This window comes from Strix aluco, chromosome 9 (assembly GCF_031877795.1).
Source record: "Strix aluco isolate bStrAlu1 chromosome 9, bStrAlu1.hap1, whole genome shotgun sequence".
Taxonomy (NCBI): domain Eukaryota; kingdom Metazoa; phylum Chordata; class Aves; order Strigiformes; family Strigidae; genus Strix; species Strix aluco.
Window position 1 is genome coordinate 11,272,625 of NC_133939.1, and position 23,989 is coordinate 11,296,613.

Consider the following 23,989-nt stretch of genomic DNA (forward strand, 5'->3'; position numbering starts at 1 on the left):
TTAGGATGGACCTACAATAGCCATGTTCTGTGCCAATACTTCAGGTGAGTAGTTAAATTATGGAGACTCATACATTCATGTGAGTCTCTTGTAATTTGAACAGTTCAGTTTTTTCAAAACAGGTATTTTGTAGTTGATGAGAAGGGTCATTTGTGTGAAATTACCTGTCTTTGTCTGAATGTCATGGCTTATTACACCTTACTTCTGCAATGTTCTGAAAATTCTGACTTTCTCTACAGCCTTAATTACTGCCCATTAAAACCTGTCTGATCCAGATGGAATAGTAATGGAGATGGATGGAGGGGCTGACTCACTGCAAGTGCTTCAGAGATTGTGGAATGCATCAGGTCACTTGAGTACGTTAAGAATGATCAAGTCTAATGATCAGAATTATTTAAAAGTCGAGACTGAATAAACTTCTGAGAGTGTTAGAAGATACTAAATGTTTACACAAATAATTGTAATGTTTTTTTTTCCTGCACTGGAGTTAGGATGAGAATAAAAAGGGAAGATGCTTCAGAAAGCACTGTAGTCTTTTTCTTTCTTCAGAAGGAATGGATGTAAGTAGTAAACGTGAGCTAATGGCTAGGCTTTGGCACTGCTGCAACTGAACGTGAGCCTCTCATGGGCCAGGGTATGAAGGTGCATGGAGTGGGCTTTCTGTACACTACTTAACTTCCTGTGGGGTTAGGGTTAGTGTACAATTACTGTACACTACCTAAATCAAATGGAGCGATTCTGTGATGCCTTATGCCTAACATGTGGCTGTTACCATCATGTGTTACAGCTGTGATCTGCTGGTGAGGTGTTTAAAAAAAAAAAAAGTGTTGAAACAAGTGAGGGGTGATTTCTGATAGAAAAGGAAAAGAAAGGTTTTTAAAATCGTGTGGAATGACTTGTCCCTGCCTTCTACCTGGAAATATTTTTTTTTAACTTCAGATTTCTCTTAGAACCTGAATTTTTTTTTTTTCCCCCCACAAACCAGATTACTGGAATTAGAAAGTTTTATCCCTTATCCCATGAGGTTCCAAGTATAAAAGCATTACCTTAGGGATATGTCTAATCATCTTTGATCTAAAGCACACGAGCACATAATTCCTAATACATTGGAGATTGAGGCTTAATTGAGGAATTAGTGATGGCAGAAGACAGCTTTCTCTGGGGCCATCATAAGTGTGACCAAATACAGTTTCAGGATCTCAGACAGAAGCATCAGAGTTGCTAATTGCACTGGGGGTGTTTTCTAAGTGGCATATGAGACTCGAGACACTTAGACTGATTGCTCTGTTGTTTGGCCAGCCATAGCATACTGCTGCATTATCCTAGAGGGATGCCAGTAACTCATCTGTGACCCCTATTACTAATACACAGGGGAACACTCCTGTGACCCCAGCATTTCAAAAGCACTGACTCATCTCTTCTGTTTGCTGATGCAAAAATCAATTTACATAAGTTGTGTTTTCTTCTATGATGGGTGAATGGATGCAACTTCTTTCCATCTTTTGTTGTCTTTGTGCAGTTTGCCTCATCTCTATATTGAAAGCAGATTAAGGGACTGGAATTTCTAATGGTTTTTGCAATGAGTCACAATTGCATGGCTAGACTCCTTAGACAATTTTTACATTTTCTCACTAGCATGTAGGATGAGAGTTTCTCATTGATAGAGTAGTTACACAGTCAACTCTGAGCATAATAGTTTTCCTCTTAGACTTTTAGGAGCTTATGTCAAAGCTGTATCTTAATTTAGTATGTCTATGCTGAAGCCTTCATGATCCCTTCTTAGCTCTCATCTTTAGGAAGTTCTTTCACATTTCCATAGCCAACTTCCATATTTTTTTTTTTTTAATAGATAGAGTAGCTTGGCTCCCTTGCTCCTGCCCCAAATCAAAAATCCTCTTCATATGTATCTCCTTTTCTCTGAAGTGTACAGGCATTTATATAAAATGTAATTCGCTTACATGTTGTTCCTGCTAACAGGGTGGGAGGCTTCTTAGTGGTGTACTGCTCCCAAATGGCAGCAACAGCAAACCTTTACACAAGTAACCAAAGTTACAGCCTTAAAAATATATGCTATTGTGTGCCTTCCTAGCTCTGGTGGGCTGGGTGCAGCCTTTTAGAAGAGAAGAAATGAGTGTGTTAGGTGGGGTACATCTAATGAAATAATCTAGTTGCCAAATCCAGAGAAAAGTGAAGTCTCTAGCTTAATAAAATGAATACAATCCTAAACAGTGTCACCTGATACTGCTTGCAGTATATCTGCTGGTAATGTTTAAAGAGACAACCTAGTTGTTGTTACTTAAAGATATTGGAGTGAAAATTTGGTGGTGACAAGGGCATCTCTCCTCTCTGCCTGCTCACAGTCTTGTTTTCCCCGAGACCTGCTCATGCAGCTGCGATTGCTGAGCCGACTCACATGTAAGGGCCACAGGTTACATCTGTGGTATCTCAGCGTGGGGTGATCTGATGAGCATCCTGCTGTGGGGGAGCAGGGGCTCGGGAGCATGTGGGAGAGCCCAGTGTTGAGGGCAGTCCAGGAGATGCTGTTGCCAGTGGCACCTGATGGCAAATTTCGGGGACTAGCAGGGTAAACTTTGCCTGCTGTAATGAGGCAAGTTTTAAATGAAATGGTTCAGTAATTGCAGTTTACTTTTTTAATCTCAAAACACATTTCCAGTGAAAGTGATGGTGTCTCTCTTTATCTACAGATGTAGAAACTTCAAAATTAACACATTGGTACCCTTTTATGAAATATACTTGATTTCCCTGGAGGAAAGACTGATCTGATCTCTTGGAATTCTTTGTCAATGTGATTGCTACCCTTAATTAGTTTGAACAGATTTCTGATCTGCAGGAAATGTGGTTGAGCTGTCACCGTAGACTTCATTTTAGTATAAAAATTGAACTTCATTTCTTGACACTTTGTCTTGGTTTGAGTGGTGGGGGGTTTGGTAGCAGCGGAGGGGGCTACAGCAGTGACCCCTTGTGAGAAGCTTTTCAAAGCTCCCCCGGCTCCACATCGGACCCATCTTTGCCCCAAGGCCGAGCCAATTAGCAATAGTGGCTGTGCCTCTGTGATATTGTATTTAAGAAGGGGAACCTGGAAGGAGTTGTGGGAGTTGCGAGGGGAAGTTGCGAGGAGAACATCTGTGTGAACACCGAGGTCAGTGGAAGAAAGGAGGAAGGGGTGAAGGTGTGCCAGAGCAGAGACCCCCCCCCTGTATCCCATGGTAAGACGGCAGGGCCACCCCCCTGCCACCCATGGGGGTCACTGGTGGAGCAGATAGCCATCTGTGGCCTGTGGGGGGCCCCACACCAGGACAGGTGACTGCGCCCGAAGAAGGCCAGGACCCTGTGGGAAGAAGCCCCTGCTGTTGTACTTTGGCTCTGGGAGAGCTGTAACATGTGGGGTTGACCCACACGCCCATGAGAGTGATTCATGTCGGAGTTGGTTTGTGGAGGACTGTCTCCTGTGAGAGGGGGACCGTGCTGGGACAGGGGAGGAATGCCAGGAGTTCCTCCCACCACTGAAGTGGAAGAAGCAGCAGGACTGACTGCACCCCCCATTCCCCGAGCCCTGTGCCACTGGGGAGTGGAAGCAGAGATATCAGGAGCAAAGCTGAGCCTGGGAAGAAGGGAGGGATGGGGGAAGGTGCTTTCAGGATGTGGTAATGCTTCTCATGGTCCTACTCTGTCTGTTACGTGTTGTTGTTGTTAGTGTCTGTATTAAAATTATGTTCTCTTTTTCTTCCCCTAACGAGTCTGTCTTTTGCCTGCCACAGTAACAGATGATCATCCCTCTCTGTCCTTATCTCGATTCCTGAGCCTTTGCTTTGCTTTCTCCTTACCAGTGCTGGGGGGAAGGGGGAGGTGAGCAACTGCATGGTATTTGGTTGCTCTCTGAGCTCAACCCATGACACACTTGTTCCAACAAATTATTTGGTTTAAACTGTGGGAACTGTAACAGTTAAAATATCTTAAATGTTTGCTGTAAATTGCTAATTCACTAAAACTTTCTAAACCCCTCTCATTTCCAGGGTTGTGTGCAGAAGTATATTGTGAAGAACTACTTCTACTACTACTTGTTCAAGTTTTCAGCTGCTTTGGGTGAAGAGATTTTTTATATCACTTTCCTTCCGTTTACCTACTGGAACATAGATCACTCTGTGTCTAGAAGGATGATAATTATTTGGTCTGTAAGTATTTCTATGATTTATTTAAACACGTAGTTGTTACAGTCTGTAACTGTAGCAAATGAATATTTAAGAATAACCCTTCAAACAAGAAAAAGCCAGCGTTGTTTACCTGTGTAACTTGTGTGTTCAGGAAGCAGAGGCATTACAACGCTGAGAGAGGAGGTGAGAGACATTAGCTGATGGATGGTGTCTGTTCATCTCTGTTACATCTTGAACTGACTTATTTTTTCAGCCCAATAACTGACTGAGCTGCTTTTAATAGGGTTTGTACAGAACAGTTGAGAAAACAGTTCCTTCCCAATGTGTCATGGTATTTTAAGGTTCATTTTTCATCACTTCAGGAAATCTTTCTCTTACCTCAGTTTCTTCTGCGTAACCTCTTCATATAGTTCTGGCTTGGTTGAAGTTAGTATAAATTAGGAAGCGGATGCACAGGCTGCAGTGGAATAAGCAGGGTGCTTCTGCAGTCGCTTGAGGGGGGGTGAGGAAATTAGATTCTCTGTTGAAGACTAAGACTTAAAAGCATTGATTTTTGTTACTACGAGAACATTCTCAAATTAACTGGCTTCAGCATTGCTCCAGCCTTCACAAATGCAGTTTGGGGTATCCAGAAAAATGTATTGTCATTCGGACACCAAAACTGGTAGATAACCAGGCCCTTCAGTCTGGGAATGGCTGTTGTTTTGCTGCTGCCATTATTCATCTTGGTATCAATCAGATCTTTGCTGCTCAAATAAGACTGTTTTAGAACAAAGAAGGGAGATAGGGAGCATCTCTGGCAGATGGCAGACCCTGGAGGTTTAGCTGTCAATTACATTGATTTAAGAAACTGAAGCTTGGTAAAAACTTGGATGTGATATCTAGCTTTGTTTCTTTACAATGAAGCTTCTCCTTAACTTAGTCAATTCTGTTTAATAATATTCTGTCTTTTGTCCGAATAATATGATAAGAAATAATAAAAACAATTTGAGTTGGGTCATATACTTCAAATGCACCCGGTCTTGGACAGAAGGCATCAGTTCTTCTGTGCCAGTAACCCTAGTCAATACATTTTATAAAGAGAACATGAAAAATAACTTGCAGATGAAATTCAGTAGTAGGTGGACACTGTATAATTAGAGCTGGGTTTTGGCCAGGAATACACCTACTGCTTCTGGAAACGTGCCACAGAAGATGATAATTGGTAGTCACTGCCTTCTGGCATATTGCTCACAAAATGACTCTTCAGAGCTCCTTGCATGCCTTTCTGCAGGCTTGCCTTGCCTTTACCTTGCAAGGAGTCCGTCAGAGTACTGTCCAGATCTAGGCTCATTTAATTAGAGTATTCAAGCATGTGATATTATGATTATTAATATTATTCTTTGACTTAGAGTTCTGGAGTTGCATTTTATACTGAAAAGGAGAAGCTATTTTAAATACACAGACTTGTGACAATCTGTAGTTTTAAAAACATTTTAATTATATGTAATTGTGAAATGGCTAAAAATGTCTGTGCAGGCTATGTGTTAATGTTATGGCAAGCTCAGCTGGGTGGCTTATTTGCCAGCAAGCAGACTGTGAACAGGAATCAGCATTCATGGTGCTGTAAGTGGTGTTGGTCTGGCTTGGACACCTTGATTATGTAGGCAACAGCAGAATCGGCCTAGCTGCACGGGGGATGCCAAGGTGTTCCATGTGATAAAGCTGTGCGTTTAACTTACCGGAAGGTTTTTGGCGATAGCCCTGGAAGGAGTGCAGATTTCAGAGTTTTAAAGAAAAGCTTCTGGTTCTGAATGGATGGTGATGTGGGGCTGAGAACAGCCGTGCTAAATAGAAGTAAAAATTCAGGTAGCCTGATAGTCTCTGACAACAGCTGCCAGTAGAAAGCTGTGAAGAGCACAAAGGGGCAAGTGCTGCCTGCAGGCACGGTCTGCAGAAGGCTCCTATTCAGCTGGGGGAAGGAGTTGGTATCAAACGCAGAGCCCTAGGGAGAAGGTAGTAGTAGTTCCCTTTTAACACTGTTTAGCATGAGGAGAGGTTGTTAGCGAAGCTCTTCATCAAGGAGAGAGACAATGGACCAGCAATGACCTTTTTGTGAGCCTGCTGCAAAGCACACGGGTACATTGGAACACACGCTGGTGGAACACGGTTGGCAGGGATGGTCATGACGAAGGGTGTTAGACCACTGTATGGGAGAAGTGGGCTTACCCTTCTGGGTAGTGGAGAAGCAGAAGTGGTACTGGGTGTGGTCCTTCGTTTTATGGTACCGCCGACTTAAACCTGTGAGTTTCTCCTGCAAGTTGGAAATGACAGAGTCAGTGTCCCAGAATGAATTGGGAGTTTCTTTCCTTAAACATTAAAGCAGTATTAATGCTGTTTACAAGGCCTTCCTGCCGTCTTATCTGTAATAGTTTATGCAGAGCTAGTCACCCACATTTGAGAAAGATAAATTCAAACTGGAGTGGGGCCAGGGATGATTAGGGAACAGGCTATTCTCTGAGCAGAGACTGAAAGCTTAGATAAGTCTCTAACAAAATGAAGTCAGAGAGAGGATGGGGCTGGCTGTAAACACCAGGGGAAGGAAGGAGCTTCTTAAAATAAAAGTACTGTCACAAGAAGGAACATGCATAAGGCAGTTGTAAATAAGCTAAGTTGAAGCCAAAGGTTACGAAATAACTCTAGAAGGGCAAAGTGCAGTAGAAAAAAATTATGAAGAGAGTTTATTTCGGCAGCCTGTGGACTTGGTGCCCTAGGATGTCTTCTCCGGTTCTGGGTCCCCAAAACCTGCTGCTCGTGCTTTTCTGTTTAGCTGGATGGCTCTGAGAAGTGCTGTCTGCAGCTCCATCCAGATGCTTTGGAAGCTTAAAGCAGCATGCTGTGCTTCCGTGGTGCCTTTCCTCTGAGGATTCACAGTATGTATGTAGTCTTTGCCTTTACGGATAGACAATGAAAATAACTGCCAGAAACCTCCAAGAAAGATGCAGGGTCAGTGTTGAAGGTGCCCTGGTGTCTTTGCTTCCCTTCTCCAGCAATTTGAAGTAAACACTCTTGTATCTGCACAGATGAGGCTTTGATGCCCGTGACTCTTGCTACTTCAACCAGGAAGTGCAGAGATGAAAAATAACTTCACATGAGCCAGTCCCCAAAAGTATTTAAATTTACTGCACATCTCAGTTTGAGAGGTGAAAGCTCAGCTTGTTTAATCTCTGCACCCTTTCAGGGTTAAAAGCTTTATTTTGGTGTGGAATTTCAGAGGTAAGGTACAGACCTGGAAAAAAATAGTTACAGTTTCTGCTTGCTATTCAACATGCTTGGAAACTTTTTTCTGGTTATCTTTTTCAAGGTGCATGAATATAAAATGTATCCACACCTCTTGAGCCTATAAAACTTTAATTTATACAATGTAAATAAGAGCTGGCCAGTGTGGACTTTGCCAGGGACAGATGTGAAAGCTGTTGCCGCATGACAGCAATAAGCTGCTGACTCAGGTGACGGCAGCATCTCCGAGGGAAGGTGGAGTTTGGGTGGCTGATGGTGCCAGGCGGGCACCCACTGGGCCCCTCGATGGCGCTGGGCGCAGACATCTGTGGCAAGTCCGAGGAGGTCCTGAGTCTGAATCCATGGCAATGTAGCTTCCCATCTCGCTTTTCAGAGGAACAGTTTTCCAAAAGCTGCTGGCATTTAGTTACTTGGGGAATGATGAGCTCTGAACTCCGGCTCTCAGGGTAACCAGGAGTTTAATAACCATCAGGAATTACCTGCAATCATGATGCCACTGACATTACTGTGTGGTGATTGAATGCCTGGATGCTGCTTTGAAAACTCACTTTGCAGCAAACTTTGGGTTAATAGATTTTTACGTGTTTGTTGGTTTTTGTGTTTTTGCAACATTTCACCAAAACAAGCTTGGAACAGCTGATAAACATAGTCACTCCAAAGTCAAACTGTTTGAAGTGCCATATATTATGCTGCATAAGAACATGTAAGACTGTATTCGGGCATGTAAGTACAAAATGACAATACTAAAAAAAAGGTCCATAAAAGAAAATGCTGTGTGCAAGTTGATTGAAAGAGAATTTTGTATGTGCTGATAGCAGTACTCTACCCTTGAAGAAAAAGTGTCGGTGAGGTTTTCATAACTGAGACCAGCTGGGAATGATTTAAGGTGAAGTTTAAATTGGAAACCTTTTGTATTTCACTAGAGCTACTAGGTGTAAGAGTTTCCCAGTTTTAAGTGTTAGATAATAAACCAGATCAATGTGACAGTAGTTTTTCCTGCTACCAGGAGACTGGGCCCAAATTTTCCTTATTTAAATCCATCATAAGATAGTCAACTACCTTATAGTTTTTGTCTGAAGCCTTCTTTTAAAGACAGAGTGAATATCCTAGGATGTTGGTTATACTTCTGGAGGCACAAGGCTGTCTTGATCTTGTTCTGGTTTTGTGTTTCTGAAGTCTGGCTTGAGAGTGCTAAAGTCCTCTTTTTAAGCTGTCAGTGCTGTCTCTTTCCTCCTCCTGTTCCTTGCTGCCCCTTGCAGTGACATGCATGCTGCACTGCCGCTAAGCACGGCGCTGCTTGTGCTGGCTGGAGACCTGCCTCTTGGGTGTGCTGCTCGCATCATGGCTGGGACAGCTCAAGTGTTTGTGCATCCCACCAGTTCAATGTGACCTTGAACATCCCATTGCACTTTGACTAAATCTTTGGCAAACATTGTGTAAAGCTTCTGCACAGCTAGTGCAAGATTGATGTATTTTCTGGAAAATAATAACCACGCTGGAGATGGCAGATCCTTGAGCTCTCCTAGCCAGCCACCCTCTCCCATAAAGCGCATGTGCCTCAAGACGATGCTCAGACTCACAGTTGCCATCTTGGCATGTGAGGAGCAGCGGGGTGGCTTGGGGAGGGGATGGGGATCAGGATGCGATCAGAGGGTGGCTTAGGGTCCCCCAGGCTGGGGGTGCCTGGGGCTTCTGCCATCTGGGCTGCTGCCAGGGCAGAAGGCCAGCAGTGCTGCTCAGTGACTTTCATGGTGTTTTTTCTTGAAGCCAGACCTTAGTTCTTGGCATTGGCTTGGGGGTAGGAGGTGTATTTCCATGAAAACATGCTCGTCCTTGCCCTGCTCCTCTTTTGCTGTGAACGAAGTGATGCTCAAGGGGCACAGTCACAGCTATTATCTGTTGCAGTGTTTATCTACTCACTTAAGCCTTAGTTGGGGGATGCTGAGAATAGAAGCTGTGAACAGTGCAGACTGGAGGCTTGGTTTAATTTCTGTATGGTGAATCAAAGTCACGCCTGCCTTGACAACCACGAATACAGTCTGCTTCTGCTTGACTAATCTCCTGCAAATGCCAGTTTATTAATAGTGCATCCTTATTTTTTTCCCCTCTTTCCAGTGTTCCCGATGTGCTCTGTCACTCCTATCAGCACCCAGTGGTTATGATCAAACCAAAAGCAACATCTTTTTCAAACTGTAAATTTCCATTATCGGAAGATGACAAACACTCTTGCAGGCTGGAGTTTCTAGAGCCAAGTTATGGAGTTTCTATTTTGAAGCAAAACAGCAGTTTCAAAGTCAGGCTGCCACACTGTGAATCTTGGGGAAGAAGTTGCCAATGCTATTTGACCCCATGTCTTCTCTAGAATTTCATCTTGTCCTTTTAATAGATCAATAGTGCAAAATCAGAAGTTGAAAATAAATATGTTCTGGTTCACTTTTGTTAGCTGAAATATTACAGAGTACAAAAAGAATTGTTCCTCCTGACCTTCACGTGCCTGTGGGACGGTCGGGTGTGTGGCAGAGGAGGGATGATGGAGGACGTGCCACACACAGCACACCTGCAGCACTGGGCCTGTTTCCTAAATCCTGCCAGACTCAGGGTCTGGGCAGCTACCACGTAAGTGTTCTGGAGGGGAAATCGTGCCCTAAGGCACCAGTCCCGTGCCTCTGCATATGGAGCTGGCTTGGCTGTGTTTCTGTCTGCCTTCATACATGTCTGCACCGTGGCAGTAAGTCTACATGCAGCGCTCTTGCTTCCTGCCACAGAAGTGCTGCCCACAGTGATTGCAAGAGTAGCGAGGGAAAACTATTGAAAATGCCAGTCACACCTGCAGGTGAGCAAACTCACTTCTTAGATCACTGAAGCAATACCAGAGTTATACGAATGTCAAGGAGCCAGGTCGCTTTATGGGATTCTGATGCTCACAGGGAGGAGAATAGTCCCTCACCCCAGAGGGAACTGCCACTAACTTCATTTGTTGGAAGAAATGAATCGGCATCTGGATCTATGTGGATGCTAATGCCTCAAGTTCAATTCATCGTTGTTCACTAAAGCAAGAGCTGTTAAAACAAAGATAGATTTGTCTTGTTTACCCCAGTGCAAGCCCCAGGTGAGGATGTATTTTTGGAGGTGGACCATATATATGACTCAGAGCAAACCCTCAGAAAAAGGGTACAGAGGCTGTTGTGCTGCTATAGCAATTGCTAATTGCACTTGTGTAGTAAAATGTAATGCTGTTGACCCAAAGTGGCAATAAAGCTTTGCCTTTCCTTCACCTGATGCCTTGACTGTAAAGGATTGCTATTCCCCTCACTTTTAGGAAAGTCTTGTTATTAAGTTGCTTACAGCATTACAGAAAAACCCTTTGAGAGGGAAACAAGGAAGAAGTCTTTATCCAAGTGGGGTTTTTTTAATGCTTCCTGCATTTGTTGTAACGATTTAATTCAGAAGACTTCAGAGTCATCTTTGTAGCACTGGAAGAGCACAGACACACATCAGAGAAGAGCCAGCTTATTTAAGGAAATTCAGTAAATCCAAAACTGAATAATAGTGTTTGTGGGTCTGGGGTTAGAAAAATGCACTTGTGTGTCAGGCTGGCTGCCTTGGCCCACATGTTCGGCCTGTGTGTTTATAAATGCAGGAGCCCTGGGAGCGATGGCAGCGTCGGTGCAGTCTGTGCTGCAGTGTGTTCCCAGCACGACCACAGCGTGCTGAGATGATGTGGTAGCACCTGGCAGTGCAGAAACAGTAGAGACTGGTTCAACTCTGAGCACATCAGGGTAGCCTTACCCTAGATTTCAAGCATGGCTCAGTAAGCCAGACTGCTTACTGCTTCACTGCAGAGCAGAATGAGATGCAGGTGATACATTCCCTTGCAGTGCAGAGCAGGAGCCCTTGGGAGGAAAAGCATGCCTTGCCTAGCTAGCCCTGGGCTCTCCTCTGCCTATGAATGCAGCTCACTGATTCAGCCACATGAATGAAGTGCCCGGTTTGTGTTTCACCGAGGCAGAGCAGCGGCAGGGGATGTGGGAGCTGTGCAGCCCGCAGCTGGGAGCTCTGGGGGCAGGGAGGAGTGATGGGGGACAGCCCTGCAGCCATGGGCTGTGCCCGTGTGGCTTTGGATGGCGGGACTGGAGGATGCGTTTTATTTTCCACATCTCCAGCTGGTGCTGCCATGTCACTGTCAAATGACACTGCAAATATTAGGGAGCTGACATAACGTCCTGAGGGTCCCTGCCATGGCAGCGGTATATGAGCAACTTTTCCTTGTGTGGGTGCCTGTGTGCACCTCAATACAGAAGGGAAAGTGGCGCTTCCCTGCATTATGCATGTACATGGTTGTTGCCAGTGACCCCTCCACCACACCTCTGCTCCCATGCCATGGTCCACCTTGCTTTTGCCATCATTTATTTAGTAAGGACTCACATTGTGGCATTTGTCACAACCGTAGCTTGTAGGACTTGCAAATACAGAGGTAGAGCAGAGTCCCCTAGCTGCTCTAAGAGGGTGCTCCTGTGGGAAAGCGTGGTGGGGGACCTGGGACAGGGGTTCCTTGTATGGACCTGTCTGATGCCCAAGAGCTTTGTTTCTGCCCAGGTTTGGGCCCTGCTTGTGGATGTCCAATGACCCAGGAAGGCTGCGGTGCTGACCTGTGGTGTTTTCTCCTTTCCCATCCTTGAACTCCAGCTCCCCTCCCTCCCTGCCAGCTCGAGCAGCCCCCCCTTGTTCGCCAACATGTCTTTGTAACTCAGGTGTGAAACAGTTAAGTTTCATTTTAGAAAGTTTGAACAGTCTGAGGTACAGGGCAGTTAGAGCTGCTGCTGTCAGCTTTCAGAGTAAAGGGAATTAGCCATGCCCATCCCATCAGGTTTTGTGAAATCTCATCTAAATTCACGTGCATTTCTGTGTGGTTATCTTCTCCAGCTAATTGTGTCCTACACAATCCATCACGGCTTTGACTTTGCTGCTTCAGTAATGGAAAAGTCTCCAGGTTCAGACAATTTCCCCAGAGGTAGTTATTAATGTGCAAATTAAAATTATTTATGCTGAAGATGTCTGCAAACGATTTTCCACCAGAAAATTCGGTTGATCTGCGTCACTCGAACAGAGTGGCAGAGAGCCTGTGCTAGAAATAAACACAGAATAGCATCAAGAGCTGTGACATAGCACTCTAGGTAGGTAAAAATGTCAGCAATGTAAGGGAGAAACAAACAGAACAATAAAGTGTGAAGAAATTATTTGCTTCAAGGTTTCTCTTCTTTGCCATGCCTATGAGACAGCAAATGGTGTCTGCTCGCTCAGTGTTCAAGGGCCTGTTGTTCCCTCTTCAACATTCAGCTTTGGGCCTGGAGAGACCCCTTGGGTGGAAATGTACACGGGCGTGTAAAGACTTTTGGAATGGGTTTTATTTAAATCTTAGGTAAGCATGGTTTGAGCCAGGCCCCTCCTTCCTCCCTAAATCTTCCCAGCTGTTGTGAAGAAAGGGGAGCTGGGTGAAGCACAGCACTGCAGGCTTGAGGGGTCACCCTGCTTTAGATGTTGAAACTCATAAACTTGCTGCCAATCAGCTTCTTCAAGGCGACATGCTCCTGGGTCAAGCCTTAACCTACCCGCCCCTGTTTGTCTGTCCAAAGCCATTGCGAATGTGCTGTTTGGCTTACCTAGGGTAGGCTGGAAATCACAGCAAAATTACCCAGTCCTGTGGGCTTAAGTAATCCTGAGTTACTTGCTGGTCTGGATTTGGGGTAATTTCTGCCCATGGTAAATTTATTACAGGGTCATCAAAGATTTTTGGCATTGTACAAGTAGGTAATTCAAGTCAAGTGTAGGTGGGGCTTAGTTCTATGTTGATCTTTAGCCTGTCCCTCATGCTCAGCTCTCCATCTCCCTTCTCCTCCTTTCCAGTGCTTCAGTGATTATGGTTCACAATGTTTGTTACAGGGGTTTTCTCATCTGCTAGGTTGAAAAAAGCTGATAACAGGCCAGATCTTTCAGGCTGCTTGCTTTCTTTCCCAGAGCTGTTAAGACAGTAAATCCAAGATGACAGAGGATTTTCCACCAAGGTCAGGAAATAGTGAAATGTGCCTTAAGAGACAATATGCCACTTAACTAAGGCAGATACCTACCATCCTCAGAAGATGAGAGCTGCAGTAGAGTGCAATTCAAATATATCCTGCAGTGAAATATAATGCTGTGTGTTTCTGCAAAACACTTGTCACGTAATGACCGCATCTGAGGTGGCCTCCTACTTGTTTGTTGGTTTTTTTTTTTTTTTTTTTTTTTACTATTTGTGGCTGAGCTCTGGATGTTTGTGCCTGGTACACTCACCAGGGGTATAGCCCTCAGTCGCCAGCTGTGTGGTGGTCCCTGCCAGGACTGATGCTCTGGGTTGCACACAGATATGCAGGTCCCAGGTGCTGCTCTGCCTCCCCTGCTCCATGCTGCGGGGCCAGCTCCCTGGGAGTTCACCCCTCTGCCCACCACAGGCAGGTCCGACAGGAGCTCTGGGCTGTTCTCTGCTGGGTTGTGAGCTGAAGAGTCAGCGCAGAGCCTGGGCAGTCCTGTGCTCCTCCAGCCCCTTGTGAGCGGCATGTGGGGAGGCAGGCGAACCAGAGCAACACCTTTGCTGGGAGGGTTTTAGTAATGGTGCACTTGTCATCTTTCACCTTCTCGGGGAAGCCTGCCAGTTCAGCTGATGGGGGATGTTTTACCGCACCCACAACTGCTGCTTCTGCCAAATAATCCAGGACACAGCGTGCAAAACCGTGTGCACAGAACACAGATAAGCTAAAGGCAAAGGTCTGGTGCTTCAAGAGATCAGTGCTTAGTCTGAATTTATTCATATCCTCTTCATGTTTTATGGAGGTTGTCTCATCTCTCATTACCATACATGTCTATACAGCATGTGTTTTGAAAAAATAGAAGGGTCAGAATTTAATCTGGAATGCCAGAAAGAAAGGCATTGTGAGGTTGCTTGGTGTTTTTGCTTACCCATACCACCTCCAGCATTCAGCCTGTTTTTCGCTATCAGAGGACTCCTAGCATAGCCTTCATTTCAAAGATGACTCATTTCCCTTTCTGTAATACTCTTACGTACTAGTGCTAATAATACTTCTACAAGTGGAAGTCGTTATTATGGAGGACTGCTGATAAACTGGCTCATCCTACCTTGCCTCTCAGATGGTATCACAAATGGCAGCCTCAATGTTTTATATTCTGCCAGAGAGAGTAATTTTGCTTTCAATCCTGGAATTTAATTAACTTCCAGAGATGTGCCTGCATCCATTTGGAAACTGGTGGCCTTAACCAAATAAACCCATACAGCGGTTTCCTTAAGACACTTGTTCCTTGAGCCTTTGTTTACTGTGAGCAGTCCAGGGCAGAGTATTTGCTGACTGCCCTCTGCCCCATGTATCAGCGTGAAGTAGGAGCAGCCAGGCGTGCCACAGGTGGTGCTGATGATAAGGTGGTAATGTGATTCATCTGATGAGGGATAAAGGATGCAAAGGCACCAGCAGTCACTTTTCCAGCCTCTGGTGCTGGCTGTAAGCCTAGCACTCCCCCCAGCATGTACTTTGCTGTAGAGGGGGATGAAGGAACATGATGTTTTGGCTTTTCCTGGGCCTGATTTGTGAATCCTAAATCCTGATGTCTTTCTTTTAATGTGAAGCCATCTTTTAAATGGCTGGTGGGAGAGAGAGTGGTGTAATGTGGCTGGTGACAAATGCGGCAGCGGATGATCGTGTTGCTGTTCTGGCATATGGCTAACACCAGCATGGGAAGGATGTTATTTTAAGACCCCTCATTTGCTAGTGGAAGCGTGAGAAGCAGAACAGCGAGCCGTCTCGCACAGCAACTGCGCTTTCATGGCAGACGTCAGTTAACCTGATTTTTATATTAAAAAAAAAAAAAAAGGTTTGCTTTGTTTTGTAGAGCTTGCTTTGCATGTGTCTGGCTGCACTACCCAAAGTGAAGAGGGTGGCAATAGAAAGCAAATACACCCTCCAGGGACAGCCTGCAGACTTTTGTTCTTGTCCTTCTCGCTGTGGATGCTGAGAGCCCATTGCCTTTGGGAAGAGGGTGCTGAGGAGCAGAGGATGTCAGCATGGTGGGTGCCCTGGATGCTGCTGGATGGGCTGCACCTCTCAGGGATGCTGGCCAGCTTTGCCTCTGCTTCCCATTGCTACTGCTTGCAGTGACCTGAGAATGCAGCATTTCCCCCCAAATCACAGTGTTGTAGAGCTCAGCAGCTAATGAAGCCCTTGCTTATTGGTGTCCCAAGCGGTGCACAGAAGGCCTTTGCTGCTGGGGAGTTAGGCTGGAGAACTGGTACTTTATGTTGCTCGTCCAGTTTTCTCTCTGCTGCCTCCCCGAGGATGCCAAGGTTGCTATTTAATAACCACACTGGTGATGCATCCCCGCGGGGTTCCTGCAGCACCCTGTGCAGTGGGTAAAGTGGGAGCTGCTGGGGACAGGAGAGCTGGTGCTGCCCCCGGAGAGCTGCTGTGTGGAGCTGGGAGGGACATGGCTGGGCGAGGTGGTGATTTGAAGGTGATGGCAGAAAAATTTCTCTTACAGCTGTTTGCTTTGCAGGAGGGGGGGTGTAAGGGACAGGGAGGAAACTTAAACTTCTCTAGCATGGGGTGGGAGCCAGCTGTCCGTCTCATGTCATCCCGGATTGATGCATCTTGTCAGTGAACCCCTGTTTTGGTCCCACTTCTGATCGGGTTACAACATGGGGCAGTAAAACCGCTGCTTCCTTCACTGACTGGGATAATGGAAACCCCTTTAATAATTCAGGAGATAAATTCTGTGCTCGGGGCGTGGATTTTTCAGAAAAAAGTGCAGAAATAGAGGTGGTTCTTGGGTGGGCTGAGTGGGGAATTGCCCATGCTGACTGCCAGCCCTGTGGCCTTTCCTCTCCCCAGATAGTGATGTACATAGGCCAGGTCTCCAAGGACATCCTGAAGTGGCCTCGGCCCCTCTCGCCACCTGTCGTCAAGCTGGAAATGAGGACGGATGCAGAGTATGGGATGCCTTCCACCCACGCCATGGCAGCTACCGCCATCTCCTTCTCCTTTCTCATTGCAACTGTGAACCAGTACAAGGTAGGGGGTACAAAAAGAAAAGAAAAAAAAAAGAAAAAAAAGAAAAAGAAAAAAAAAAACATGTGTCTGCTTCCAGCAAGCTACAGAAAACTAACAAATCCAAAGCTTTTGCCACTTCCAGAGAAGTTCTGTATTTATTTTCACAGACATGTATTTTTCCCTGTTGTTACCTGTAGCTGGCTGATAATAGACACAAGAAGAAACTTAGCGGAAATCTCCTTTCCTTAGCATGAACCCTGCACAGAGCCATGGGCGAACTGTGCTGCCCTGCCGTGGTTTAGTGGGTTCACTGTGTTTTTGCATGCGGGGTGACCGCGGAGGGAGCTGCGGCACTGCCATGGAAGATGCTTGGCATCAGCATTTTGTGCTCACCCCGTGCCCACCAAGCCAATGCTGCACGTTGGGAAACACCAGCTCCCAGGGAAACCAGCTCTGTGTCACCTGTTTTTTGTATGATGCAGGAAAAGCATCCTTGGAAATATGCTGGCTCTTACCTGTGATAGACTAATAGCATACCACATGATTTGAGAGCCTGTTTGTCAGAGAAGTAACAGCAGTTTCACTGCACTGGACTGTAGGCTGCTTGGGGAGATCTCATCATTATTTTTCCCAAACCTTCTACCTTTTATCTTTCTAAAGGCTTATTTCGCAGAAACTCCTTTCTCCAGGATGATTATTTTAATTTCATTTTATGAATCTAAACGTGTTTCCCATACTCTAGCAATAACAACTTCCTTGCTGTATCGTATTTAAGTGTGTTTCTCAGCCCTCTCAAGTATATTTCAGAAATAAACCTACATAACTGAGAATATGGCTGGGGGGGGGTCTTGCTGTCGCAGTGTCCCTGGGTGTCCTTCCCACCATGCCAGCACGTGTGCAGGGACAGAAGGTGGCCACCCATTTGATGAAAGGTGCTGTGTCGTGGGGCTGTAACTCATAGAAACAGAGATCACGGAATTAATTTAACTTCCAGACTCACCCAGTCCCAGATGTGAAGCAGTAGGCTTTGCTCCTGCCTGCAGTGCAGGGATGAGTGAGCAGGTCAGTGGTGCCCAAAGCTGCACTGCCAGCCTTCTGCTCCCTGGTAATTGCATGGTAAGTGGTTGGAGCAGCTTGGCAGTGGGATGGGGACAGGGAGGAGGAGCCGAGAGGTGGGATATTTGTCAGCCCTGGAAGGCCAGATCCATCCCGTGTGTCAGAGCTGCCAAAAAGACCTGGTCAGCAGCACTTTCTCCTCCTCCTCAATCAATAAACTACCAGTGGGACATGCAGCTCTTCACGGGCTGTCTTGTACTTCTTGGAAACTGCCATGAAAGAATAAAGCTGCTGTAAAATAATTAAATGATTTAATTGCCTCTATTAAGAAGGAACTATCTACCAGTACATTATGCTGCTATCTTCTCAAGCTGCCCTAGTCATCAATTACCAATCTGGACTAGCTCCCAGGCTGCCTGCTGAGGGGGGAATAAAGTGGGCATAAATCCTCTGAAGGCTTAGAGAAGTGAGGAAAAAATAGTGTTTTATGAACTGGGAGTGACATCTGCAGCTGGGTCTGAGCTCTCTATTCCGGGGGCTAGAGTATGCCAGGGGAAAGGGTCAGGAGCAAGTTGTTATGCTTAAAATTTCCACAGAAGCATTTTTGCACTGACCTGTGGCCACCCTGGTCAGTCATCAGCCTTTCAGCAGTAGACAGAGACTTTGTGTCAAATCAGGCTAATTAATTTAACTTATTTATATTTCGGGTTGGTTTATTTTTTTTTCAGAAAAATCTCCTTTATGGACTGAAAGAAGCCCACAAGCCCACTCAGTTTCAGTATTTGAATGAGTGGATTAAGGGCTAATATGTTAAGCTTATTCTTTACCAAATGGATTGGGGTTTTTTTTTATCTTTTTAAATGTTGATTTATTTCAACACTTCTTTCCATGTTTGTAAGCAACTCAGAGAGGGAATTAAGCAAAACCAGCTTCATAAGAAGACGATTAAACCTTAAGTGTCACAGGGAAGAGCGGTCGTGGCTGCTCTAATAGCTGGATTGTGGTTTCAGCCCAGACATTGATTTTCTCCTCCCACTGCTTGAGGACTATTGATCATGTCCTGGTCAGGCTCCGTGGCTATCATGTTCCCATCAGGCGACCTGAGGCTGCAGTTCAACTTCGGGCATTGCTTGTACAACATTCTGTGTCTTTTTTTCCTAATGTCTTTAGCACTAGCATGGATTTTGCAGGTAGATACAGCGGGGAAAAATTCTGCAAATGCCACCTATTTCCGGGGCTTCCCCACACTAAGACTAGACCTTTGCAAAAGTGGGCACCACAGATAAAAAAACGACATTCCAGCAGGATTGCATGCTGGCTGATTTGAGGTCTAATCTCGGGTCACATGAATCTCTTTGGGGAAGTACAGCTCAGGAGCCACTTCCCAACGCAAGATTCTGATGTCCATCTGGCTGCTTGGGTGTTTTATTTCTGATATATACTGATGTTAAAGTGGATAATGGTGTAATGGGTGTATTTTTTTTCCCCCCCTTTTCACAGTATCCGTTCGAACTAGGCCTGGTAGCAGCGTTTGTGTTTTCGACGCTGGTGTGTCTCAGCAGGCTCTACACGGGGATGCACACAGTCCTGGTAAGGATGCCCTGCGCCACCCTGTCCCGTGCTGGTCCTGCCTCCAGCTCTGCTTACCTACAGCGATTCCCATCTCCCACTCTTCAAGCGATGTACATCCTGCCTTGGCCATGCCACTGCAGGAATATAGGAGTCACACCACTAAATTTCAGGCTGTACATTCAAAGGCAGGTGTGAGAAAACCCTCAGGCTATTGCTATTTGAGTCTGCAGGGGAATTATTTATACCATTAGGGAAGCAGTGGTGCGTGTGGGTTGAGGAGCCGGGTGAGGTTGGTGTGGCTTCTGACTTGTAGTTCTCTATTTTGAAATTTTAATTGCGAGGAATGCACTTGGGCAACTGACGCTAAGCCTTTTTTGTGCAATAGTATCATTGTTGTCAGCGAGAAATATTCCGGGCTGGTTTAGCCTGGGAGTGTCAGGGAAGGAATAGCAGGTCAGTGAGTCACACTGGTGACCATCGGAGAGAGGAGGAGAGGGTAAAACATGACAAGTGAGCTGCCTTTGGGGGTCTGGGGGACAGCATGTCTTGTGTTACCATACAGGGACATAGCACTTAAAAAAATATTATGACAAACTTCTTGTTTTCAGCTGAAAGGAAATTCATTCTTAAAGAGCTGAGATGCACAAATACTTCATCTGAAAATAATCATAAAATATCTGTGACTTTATATGACAGACGTGTTGGGCATAGTTGTTTAGAGATGTCAGTCCTGCTTTAAGAATAGATTGCAGTGTAACTTTGATTACACAGGGGCTGGTTCCTTCCTGATGAGAGGGAACATTATTGATCTGTTACATATAGTGGTCAGAGGGGTGGTCTAGCTTCCCAACTATGGATAAAAACTCCTGGCTACTTCCCTGCAGGAGTTTGATATGGATTGTTGGTTGGTTGCATATGTATAAATAATTGCATTTTTTTACTGAATAATAATTATGTTTGTAATAAGGAGACTTGATGACTGTAAGAAAGGGAGCCCTTATGAGATTAAGGTTATCTATAAAATATAGCTTGACCTTCCCTTCCAGGCCTAGTGGATCAAAATGATATCTTAAATTGAAGCTGGAGACACCCTTTCTTGGCTAGTGACCTTAAGTCGGTCTGTAAAAATTCTTTGCATACTTCCCATGCTGGTCCATCGTAATGAAAGACTCCTCTAAATTTAGATGGATTTTAGGGTAAAGAAGAAAAAGTCCTTTGTGCCTTTGACATGATAAGATGTGCTTTAAAATTAAAAAAAAGCTTCTTAGTTGAAGTGTGAGAAATGCTGCCTTTCAAAAGGGCAGATGTACTTCACTGGAGCCTTCATCGTGTGTGTGCCACGGTGGGGCCAGAGCTAGGGAAATGCCTGATGATCACAGCTGCCCAGCTGCAACCCTTCTCTCTGTGGCAGCATCCCACCTGCAATGACAAGTTCTGACATCCCACCTGCAGTGACAGGTTCTCTCGGTTCAGAGCTGTTTTCCACACTTAGAGGGATGGCTCCCACCCTGAGCTGCCCAAGGTGCCAGGGGCCAAGGTGCAGCAGCCGCTCAGCCAAGCCACCAGCCAAAACAGCCTCTGTCTAATGGATTTTTTCCTGAGGTTTTAGTAGGAGATGAATACTGACAGGATATAATTATGTATTAAGTGATCATAATATTTTAGTAAAGCAAATGAATGGTTAACATATACCCACCAACTTAGTGTAACTGAATTTCTCCCATTTGAGGAGCCAGAGAAGGAGTGGCAAGAAGGTTGCACTGTGCTTTGCTACAGCCATAGCTGGAGGTCCAGTGTGGGGGCTTGTCTTTTGTAGTCTCAGCTCCACAAATCAGTCTGTACTTCAGCATTGCTGGCATTGCTTTTGATCAGGAGTAGCCTCAAAAAGCAGTCATGTCAGTAGAAGAGATGTTGCCATTAAAGACCTTCTGGAGAGGCAATAAGCTGATATGAGAGCTGTCCACATCATTGTAGCCATATCAGAATGAATACTCTGCCTAGGGAAAAGGGAATAAACACCCGTTGCCTGGGCTGTTACCAGGAGAGCATCACCCAGCCAGAGAATGGAGTGGAAGCAATGCACTTGCACTGCTGAGAGATAATTTAATTACACCAACCCACTTTCACCACCTCAGCATGGGAATATCCCATGTGTGTAGAGAAGCATGGGAAAGGCAGGGTCTTTCCTTTTAAATCTTAAATGATGGAGTCTGAGGATCTGGAGTTACCTGAAAAGGGCAAAGCAAAAATTTGGACACATTTTGAAGCAGTGAATCTGTAACTTTTTAGAGTTTATTTTTAAGGAACGAAAAGCAATTGGAGACAATAGTACTGGATCTTTTTTGTTGTTTGCTTTTCCCCCAGAGAACTGTATTTTAGAAAATATCCCTTCACCTTCCATCTTAAAACCTTGGCCCAATTTTTGATACCTGCCTTAGCGAGGTGAACAAGTTTTCCTGTTTCACCGCTGCTGGAGCATGTCTGAGTCATCTCATGTTTGAAACGATGAGAGATGGTGTTCGTGTGCGTGCACAGTATTCTAGAAAGATGCGAGCAAGATCATGGCAGATCATATCAGGAAGAACTTCATCAGCCGAGGGCAGCCCCCAAAGCAGGGGGAGGAGGGGAGGCTTTTAGTCTTCTTTTAACCCTTCAGGGCCAGCAGTAGGAATTTCTTAATGCACCAAGGTGGTGGGTTTGGCATTCGCTGTGGCGGCAGAGCTGGCTCTCCAGTCACACCAGAGCCACAGCCGATGATGTGACAATCTTACTGGTACTGCAGTTTCCCATCTGTGCTGCCCTGGGTTAAAAGCAGTGATGCCCTGTGCCAACCAGCGTGGGGTGTAAGATACAGGGACAAGTCAAAATCTCACTTTTTATGACCAAAAAGAAACCTGGAAGTTTTTTCTGTAAACAAAGTAAATTGTTTCTTTGCCCTGAGATATACTGATTCAGTGTTGATGCATTTATTGCTGATTACAGCACCCTCAGGAGAGGGTACTCTGTAGTCCCCACCCTGCTCCTTTGCTGTGCTGTACCTCAGGTTTTTTAACACCACCATTAATCCTGAAATTATCTTAAATATTTTAAAGTTGATAAACAACGTATCGGCATCGCTTTACACACTGTGGCAGAACAGTCCTCGTGGGATGAAACAGAGTAACCTTTGGGAGCGGAAAGCAAGTAAGATATTTCTGTTCAGGAGAGCGACTAGCATCTCACATTAAATGAAAGCGTGAAGGGAGTTCAGGCAGTAAGTGACCATATACAAGGCAGAATAGAAGTGTTATTTTTGCTTTGATTGTCAGTATCTATCAGGGAAGATGCTTGAGTGCCACCGTGTTCAGGGTGCTGGTTCGATATTCTAGGGGCATTTTGTGAGTATTTGCAATTCCAGCTGTAGTTTCAATGGGAAGAGCATAGAAGGGTCTTGCTTTGGCAATCCTAAAACAAATCGTGCTCTAGGACCTTGAGAAACAAAAAAACCAGCCCAGCAGACAGCGTTTTGAAGCACCCCAGTCCTGCATCCCAGGCATTGCATGCAACTGGATGTTTACCTCTGTTGTTTTTCTTTATGTACCTGTAGCACAGGAAAATAACCTGAATGACTTGCAGCGTTAGAAACGCGATACTGGCCTGTTCTTTAGGTAGCAAAGCAAAATGACAGCTCTCTAGTTAAAATCGATAGGAACGAGGCCTCCCTTGTGTCAAACCCGGGTGGCTGCTCGTTTCTGTGGAGGAGGTGGAGGGGTGCTGTGGGGGAACAGGGCTGAGCTGCGTGGCAGCAGGAGGGATTTTTGGGAGGGATGGAGCTTGTGGGGGACTTGTCTGTGCTGAGGGAGCTGGAGCATCCAAGCAGGGAAATGGGAGGTTTTAAGCTTTGCTGGTAGTGCTGCACCTTGAGCAAAATGCGTGCCTGCCCTCATTTAAAAATTCCTTTATAATTGTGGGTTTGGCAAGAGCCTAATCTGTTTACACAGGCAGACAGGCAAGAATGTGCTTCCTGGGAGTGCTAACAGCAGGGAAAAGCTAAGGTCCTGCTCCTGGGTGCACAGTAGGGAGAGTCCAGAAAAGCAGTTTTTCTCACAGAAATCAGAGCCATCCCTCCTCTTCCCATCTTCTCCTTAGTTTTACAGATGAGGGAGGAAAATCATTAATTCTGCACTGCTAAATGTTTTCATAAAGTGTTGGTCTTGAGCTCATCCACCTCCTTTGGGTGTTCAGAAAATCAAACCTCTGCCCAGGTGTACAAGGAGCAAAGGGAGTCACTACTGGCAGCTGTGGCTGGGGATGTCCCACACTCTCCAGCAGCTTCTAGTAAGGAGCCTCCAAAATGAGAAGCCCATATATTGGTGGATAAGGAGAAAAACAGCATAAACCACTGGTCTCCAAACATTTTTGATCAGTAAAAAAATTTTGAGCACACCCCCCCAATATATGTATATTTACTTATGGATGATGTACATGTACTACTGTACTGATACGTACATTATAAAACACACACAAAAATACAAATTAAAAAAGAATGAGATAAGAATGAAATAAGCACTACTTTAAATATATATATATATGTTTTATTTTACTTACTAGTGGTTCAAAAAGTATTTTCTTCCCACAGCCCAATGTGTTGTCTTGCACACCCACTTTGAAGGCCACTGGTCAGGAACAGAGGTGGTTGTCTGGGTCCTGGTTGAAAACTACAGGAGCTGTGTTACTGTACTGGGGCTGAACAGGAGTATAATAAAATTCAGAAAACTTTAATCAGGTCTGTAAATAGAGGCTGTCTGTGCCCCAGCCAGGAACTGCTGGAGTCAGCTGGGTAAA

General features: G+C 45.3%; 1 protein-coding gene across 1 annotated transcript in view; it reads left to right on the top strand.

Moving 5' to 3' along the window:
- The window catches only part of SGPP2 (sphingosine-1-phosphate phosphatase 2), a 40,878-nt gene that overhangs the window by 11,447 nt on the left and 5,442 nt on the right, over nucleotides 1–23,989 (top strand). The window contains exons 2-4 of the mRNA XM_074834532.1: nucleotides 4,035–4,193; nucleotides 16,379–16,558; nucleotides 19,094–19,183. Of these exons, the coding sequence (XP_074690633.1) occupies nucleotides 4,035–4,193; nucleotides 16,379–16,558; nucleotides 19,094–19,183 (429 nt within the window). The remainder of the gene's footprint in view (nucleotides 1–4,034; nucleotides 4,194–16,378; nucleotides 16,559–19,093; nucleotides 19,184–23,989) is intronic.